A 7,660-nucleotide genomic window follows, 5' to 3' on the forward strand; every position below is an offset into this window, starting at 1 on the left:
TTACACAAGTTAAAAGCATGATCAAATTAGACAAAATATACTATAAACAAGGAGGAGGAGGACATATCTTATTTTTTTTTTTTGTATGGATCGATTATTTACTCAAAAATACAAAAAAATTTGATTTATATGAACAAGCACTTGAATACACCAAGAGCATGTTTTAATTTCTGAATCAACATTAAACTTATTTTTATATTTATGGGTGGGTCAAAAATTTCAGGGTGGAAAAAAAAAACGCTTTCATACGCGTGCTGTTTTTTCCGCTTTCAATTTCGCTTCAATCAATCACTTTCAGCAGGGAAGGGGGGCACAGTAACTTGTTTGGGGGGGGGCAAGTACCCCCCCCTTTGGCGCCGGCCCAGTCTGTAGGTTGCCCGTAAAGGTTTGACTTCAATTCTACCAGCTGAAAAGTCCCCAAAACTGCTTTAAAACAATCAAACTACACCATTTTGTCCAGCTCAGTGGCCAGCCAAGACCAGCAAACCACCTTATGTTGTTTTTTTTTCCCTCAGCAGGGCTGTCAAAAGCACTCACACTATGGTGGTGAGAGCCTTTACAAACTGTCTATAGGGAGTTTTAATGCTGACAGACTGCTGAGGGCTATGAACTGTGTCTTCTGTGGGTGTTTTACCTGTGCTTGCGTCTCCATTCGAGCATACTGGAGCAGCAAAGGCTCTCCGTGCTTCTGCAGGAAGTCTCTCTGACAGCGCTCCGCCAGCGCCGCTTCGTTAGGAAGAAAATTACTGGCCCAAACCTTGAGAGAGAAATGGGAATAACACAAAGACGTGAACCTGTGTGGGAAGTCTCGCTAATCAGACTCTGTTGATACAGAAAAAAAACTTTAGAACTGCTTTCAGAAACAAAACAACATTTCGGGCTCAAATAATCACAAAAAAAAAAATCCCTTCCAGCTATAAAAATAACTAGAACTGCAAAGCAGGCCTGTATTTTACGTATGCAAATTGATAGCACATTATGTGGCCATCGAAGCACGGAGAGCACGGAAACACATCCAATTATACTTCGCAACGAGTGGAGTTGGTACTTGGCGATAACACTTCTCCCATATTTAACCTCGTAGAGATGATTTAGGGAAAGCAATTGGAAAAGACACTTTAAAACATTCATCTTTAGAGCCGCCAAAGACACCCTGAGCTGCCCAGAGAGAGTTCTGACACCGTATCCCATACATCTTCAACAAAAAAGGCTGCTGAGAGAGATTTTGTTTCTCCAATACTTCTCCTCAAAACCGAAGCTCCCACAAGAGCTCTCCACAAACGTATCTTCCTGAGGAAAGAAACTTGGTCATTACTCACTACCGAGACAAATGCGATTTTCTGCAAAGAGATGTCGAGTTTTTGGGCTCTCAATGTTAGCAATTTAAAGTAGTGTCACACACACACACACGCATGGATGACTCTCTCAAGGGTCTTTTCCATGAATTTACAACAATATTTTGCAGTTAATTCCAATTCATAAAACTTTGGAAGCAGTATGTTAAAGAGGATAAGTGTAATATTTCAGATGGTTTTTCCAAGTCTGCACTGTAAAAAATGAGTGTAAATTCAACAGTAAAATATTGTAAAAATGCTACGAAAAAAAACTGTTAATAGGTAAACAGTAAAGCCTTGTTCACACTACACGACTTAAAACGTCGGCAGATCGCTGTGCTGTTCAGACTACATGACTTCTTGGCTGTCTTAAAGTCGTTGTAGTGTTCACACTACGCAACACTATGTAAATGATCCGCAACAGGGGGTGACACACTACACGAGCTTTCAACGACTCTGTCACCAAATGACTCTATCCCATCCCCAAACCCCGTTTTGTCACAAAAACACACGCGAGAAGTTGAACGGGAATAACACGAAACTACAAGTAAAACAGGAGTTGTTTATTTGAAAATGAACATCGGGAAGAAATTAGTGCTGAAAGCTGTTTGCGCGATGAAAAAAAAAAGTGCTATATTTCTTGTGTCCAAACTTTTCTTAAAGCCGTGATGTAGACATGTGAGGGTGTGTTAGAACGAGGCGTTTTAGGTAGGCGTGGCTGACTCTTAACTTTTATAAAGAATATCTCTTTGGATTTGAGACTTTAGTCTTTGCAACTTTACAGATCTTCTTTATGCACCAAGAGCTTGTAACACTCCAAAGAGAAAGGAACAATTTAAATCGCATCATATGACCCCTTTAAAGTTTCAGAAATGCATCCAACTGCATTCATTTCGCATTTAGAGGTCTAATAAAAAGTCTCTTTTCAACAGCAGTGGGTAAAGTTTTCCGATAGATACGTCTAGCTTTTCATCATTGCAAACTGTTGTGAAGGATATCTCAGAGATGACAACATCGCAAACAAAACAGGATGAAATGCTCAGAAATAATGCATTTTTTTCCCACAGTGAAAGTCGAGCTACATGAAATTTAGACTGGTAATAAATGGCATAATGAGTTTGAACACTGTGAGATATTCCCTGTGTGCGTGGTCATCGCTGACTAATGTGACATTACTGGAGAAGTTTAACGCTCACAGTCAATCACCGAGAAGCTAATTCTAATTCTTGTGTGCGTTTCCATTATCCATCATAATCCACAAGGGAGAAGTTGTTATAACTAAGAGACAAATTTCTGTTTGCCTGCTGCCAAAAATAATTTAAAAAAGCAACTGTGAAAATGAGCTCTCCAGCTAAATGATAAATTAGACTCTCTGTGAGAACTGACTTCTCCTGGGTTACCGACGATTGCAAATAGAAGTATTTCCACACTCTTTTTCAGAGCATCCACTTCCTGCAGAATCTAATACATACCTCTGAGAGATTCTTTGACCTCAGTTTTCTTGCGAACCATTGATTTGGGTCTTAAAGTCAAGCTCCACAGCTCTAAATGCACATTTGAGACTGATCTGACCTCTCGGGTTAAACAAGTTTTTGACTGAAGCCTTACATAAAAAGGCACGAAGGACTGAATGTCCTCCAGTTCTTCTGTAACACTATTAAAACTGGTTTATAACTACACAACTGACACGTCTTAGCTTTGGCATCTTCTGACACATTTCTGACATCTTAGCTTTGACAGATGGGTTTTTTATTTAACAAAGTTCAAACCTCAAGTAGGGCTGCATGATTTGGAGGGGAAAGAAAACTGATTTGTGATTTTTCAGATAAAAATTGTGATTGTGATTTAAAATGCAATTTATAAATAAATAAATGCTACTACTACTACTAAATAACAATATTAAGATAAATAAAAAGCAAAATAAGAAACATCACTATTGTAATATTTCACTGTAAAATCAAGTACACTGAAAAAATGCCATATTTACAAGGAATCAGCAAGAATTAACTGAATTAAACTATTATAATATATATAAAATATTACTACATTTTTAAATTTAAAGACTGAAATAGTATTTTCTTGTAAGATATACTCCAATAATCATTTTTATTTACAATTTCAAATAGATAAATAAATAAAAAAAATTTTTTTTTTACAGTGTATTAAAGAAAATTAATGACAATTTTATTTTACATTACAACTGTAAAATTACAATATGAATAATACGGCTGTTTTAATTTCATAAATTCACAATTTCGATTTTATTTGTATTAATCTTGCAGCCCTCAGCAAGAAATAAATCCAACTTCTTACAATTTTTCTTTAAGGTCAAAATAAGGTCATAAACGTTATTTTATTATTATTTAATAATGATAATTAATAATAATTAATAATAAGTTAAATAATCATAATAATAATTGAAAAAATGATTATATAATAGACACGTCTTAGCTTTGGCATCTTCTGACACATTTCTGACATCTTAGCTTTGACAGATGGGTTTTTTATTTAACAAAGTTAGAAATTCAAACCCAGCAAGTAGGGCTGCATGATTTGGAGGGGAAAGAAAACTGATTTGTGATTTTTCAGATAAAAATTGTGATTGTGATTTAAAATGCAATTTATAAATAAATAAATGCTACTACTACTACTAAATAACAATATTAAGATAAATAAAAAGCAAAATAAGAAACATCACTATTGTAATATTTCCCTGTAAAATCAAGTACACTGAAAAAATGCCATATTTACAAGGAATCAGCAAGAATTAACTGAATTAAACTATTATAATATATATAAAATATTACTACATTTTTAAATTTAAAGACTGAAATAGTATTTTCTTGTAAGATATACTCCAATAATAATTTTTATTTACAATTTCAAATAGATAAATAAATAAATAAATAAATATTTTTTTTTACAGTGTATTAAAGAAAATTAATGACAATTAATGTAACTGTAAAATTACAATATTAATAATACGGCTGTTTTAATTTCATAATTTCACAATTTCGATTTTATTTGTATTAATCTTGCAGCCCTCAGCAAGAAATAAATCCAACTTCTTACAATTTTTCTTTAAGGTCAAAATAAGGTCATAAACGTTATTTTATTATTATTTAATAATGATAATTAATAATAATTAATAATAAGTTAAATAATCATAATAATAATTGAAAAAATGATTATATAATAATAATAAATAATAATATTGGTTATTTTATTGTATTATTTATTTTATTATTTAGAATAATATGCATCCATGAGTCACTCAGAGCAACAATGTGTATTAAGAAAATAAACAGTGTAATTCTAAATTCCATTTGGATATTAAATACCTTCAGTGAAGTGAAACCACATAATGACCAGTGAAATCAGTCATACTATAATGTTGCAAAACATGCTAGAGTTAAAACAAGACCCTTGCAGCCAAAAGTGTTGAAACCATCATAAGAAACAATGAAAATGACTCATTAGATCACCTACATCCAACATCGCTGCTTCATTTAGGAACGTGTTTTTCCCCCTGCAGTTCACTTTTATAATGCAGTAAAAATTAAATAACACTTGAGAAAAATCAAGGTTGTTCTTTTTAAAGGCCTCTGCAATGAGAGCCATTTCCAACAAACATCTGGAAGCGAGCAGCACTTTGTTTGTCCGTGTTTATTCTGCTTTTGGAGGAGATGGGCCAAAATGTCTGAGCTTGCTTGGATTTCTGAAAATGAAGGATTTTGAAAGGAAAACGAATCATTACTCGTGGGTCACATCTCGAATCACCTCATCATATTTAGGGTGATTTCTACAGGGGAGCTCAGAAGCGGCCAGCGCCTGCATTAAAAGCAGACGAATGGAGCCAGGTTAAAGAAGACTGAAAGATTAAGTGATTACAGAATATGAATCAATGTTGGATGCTTTTCAAAGATGTTTTTCCAACTCGTGTTCCATGACATTGTGGGAAACTGTGGAGCAGAGGCACACCTGCTGTTCACCAATAATTAGGCAATTAAGATTTGCTTAGTGCAAAACTCTGTAACATCAAGCCTCATTCATGAAAAATGAGCGGAGCAAATGTCTGTGTAAGTTGTTCCTAAGACTACGCTTACGTAAATCACATTTGAATACTACGATGATGTTCCTTGCATTTATATCAGCGCCACTGCAACACCACTACTGAATCTACAGCACGAATCATACAGAGTAGACTTGTGCCGGTATTCGGTAATGCGATATATCACGGTAATGAACATGCACGATATTGTTATCGTGGGCACTTCTAAATACCGTGAATAATTATATATTACAAATTATTCAGAATTTTGAATGCATTTTAAGAATACTTTTCCCATCAACTGGTCAAAATGCACAACACCGCCGTATGCTGCATGAAAGATGCGTGCGCACTCTGATGTAAACAAGCGCAGACGAGAAGCACATGGCGGAACATGTGAGACGCTCTGAATGAAAGCGCACTTTCACTCTCTGACAGCAGATGGCGCTAAACGGCAGAAATAATAATAATAATAATAATTCATTTAAATGCAGCCGTTACCCCGGAAACCCTGTAAACAAAGCAGCTGCACTACTTCCGGTTTCTGAATCGTGTTTAAATGATTTAAACAGCCATTCAGATTTGTGTATTTGCTATGATGTTCATCACAGCGCCAAATACTTAAATATTTAGACTTAATAGGCTATTTATTTTCAAACTTTTTTTTTACATTTTAATCTGGACTACAACATGCCCTAGATATTGTTTGAAAGTGTTTTGATTCTTTATTGTTCGGTCACACTTTACATTAGGGCTTCATTAGTTAACATTAGTTAATTCATTAGTTAACAAACTGCCAATGAAAAATTCTTCTGAACATTCATTAATCTTAGGTAATTACAATATTTAATAACACGTTGTTAAAATCGAAAGTTGCAACTGGGTTATTTAATGAGCTAACATGAACTAAGACTTGTATTTTTTAAACAAAGATTAATAACTTCTGTAGCAAATGTAGCTATTGCTCATTGTGAATGTTAATGCATTAACTAAGGTTAACTAATGAGGTCTTATTGTAAAGTGATACCTATTGGTCTTTATAGTTCTTTTGCACTTTAATCTGTGTAAAACTTTTAACTTTATAAATTTTTCTGTATTGCTTTATTGCATTTAAATGTTCAGTTATTTTTGTTATAAGAAAAAAAGTTATTAAACCTGTTATACTGTATTATGACAGCACTTTTTAAAACTAAATTTCAATATCGTGATAATACCGAATACCGTGATAAAAGCATTAGCAATTAATCGCAACATGAAAATTTGATACCAGCATATCCCTAAATACAATACAGCATGTGGTGGTATGCCATGACTTGTGTTACTCATTTTCGTTAATAAACATAATATAAAAGCTAGTTTGTCATTGTGGTGTTGTATTGCTGTTGTGCTTTTCATAAAGAATACTATTGAATCCATCTTTCAAACATTCATTTTAGCCTTGGAAAGCGACATGTGTAAAGATGTAAACGCAACAGACGATTAACTTTTCTTGTAAAACGTGACACCAAGATCGCGAATTCGAAAGTGAAAGCGCCCAAAGGTAATACCGTTTTGTGGCAAGCCGATAGACTGGAGTGAAGATTTCCTCACCATCACATCCCTAATGCATACATAAAGAAATGGGAATGTGAAGATGGAGGGCAGTGGAATTTTCTATTGCCTTATATTTCCCATCCTCCCCAGGCCAGAGCACCCTCCCACTCTCCCTCCAGAGCTTTTTTTTTTCTTCTTCAATGAGAGCTAATTTGCAACATGTGTTCTTTAATGGAGAGAGCCACCCGATGGAAGCATGTGAACTCGATACCACTGTAAATCTTCACTTCCACAGCTTTTTTTATTGGCATGTCACACTTTGGACAAGCTGGAAATTACACTCGGTGAACTGAGAAGCAGTGCTGAGACACTCTAGAAAGGCAAGGAAGAAAGGGATAGGAAAAGAGACAGATGAGAAGGAAGCGGCGTAAGGTGCTGCGAGTCAGAGAGAGAGAGAGAGAGAGAGAGAGAGAGAGAGAGAGAAGACCGCTAGTCGTGTCTGGAAGGCAGGATCCAATTACATGGCAGCCAGGCCAAGCACATGTGTTTGGAGAACAGGATTGTTGCAATAAATATTGGCCGTGCAAAGACTGCGTAACGCACTTGGCTAATACACAACATGAAGCAAATTACTTGGAGGCAAATATCAATTACAATATTTTAGTTAACAAGAACAGGAAATCCAACTGGTGAATAAAAATTAGCGTTGTTTGGTTGGGGGGGGGGGGGAAATTTACATTAT

At 35.0% G+C, this 7,660-nt stretch overlaps 1 protein-coding gene across 1 annotated transcript in view; it reads right to left on the bottom strand.

Annotated features, from left to right (window-relative positions):
- Positions 1-215: 215 nt before the first annotated feature.
- Positions 216-7,660, bottom strand: part of LOC107745727 (galactose-1-phosphate uridylyltransferase-like) — a 25,667-nt gene continuing 18,222 nt past the window's right edge. Inside the window, exons 3-4 of the mRNA XM_016559675.1 lie at positions 635-757; positions 216-426 (exon numbers count right to left, since the gene is read on the bottom strand). Coding sequence (XP_016415161.1) covers positions 400-426; positions 635-757 — 150 coding nt within the window. The 3' untranslated portion in view covers positions 216-399. The remainder of the gene's footprint in view (positions 427-634; positions 758-7,660) is intronic.

Source organism: Sinocyclocheilus rhinocerous, unplaced genomic scaffold (genome assembly GCF_001515625.1).
Source record: "Sinocyclocheilus rhinocerous isolate Xijiao unplaced genomic scaffold, SAMN03320098_v1.1 scaffold5086, whole genome shotgun sequence".
Classification (NCBI taxonomy): domain Eukaryota; kingdom Metazoa; phylum Chordata; class Actinopteri; order Cypriniformes; family Cyprinidae; genus Sinocyclocheilus; species Sinocyclocheilus rhinocerous.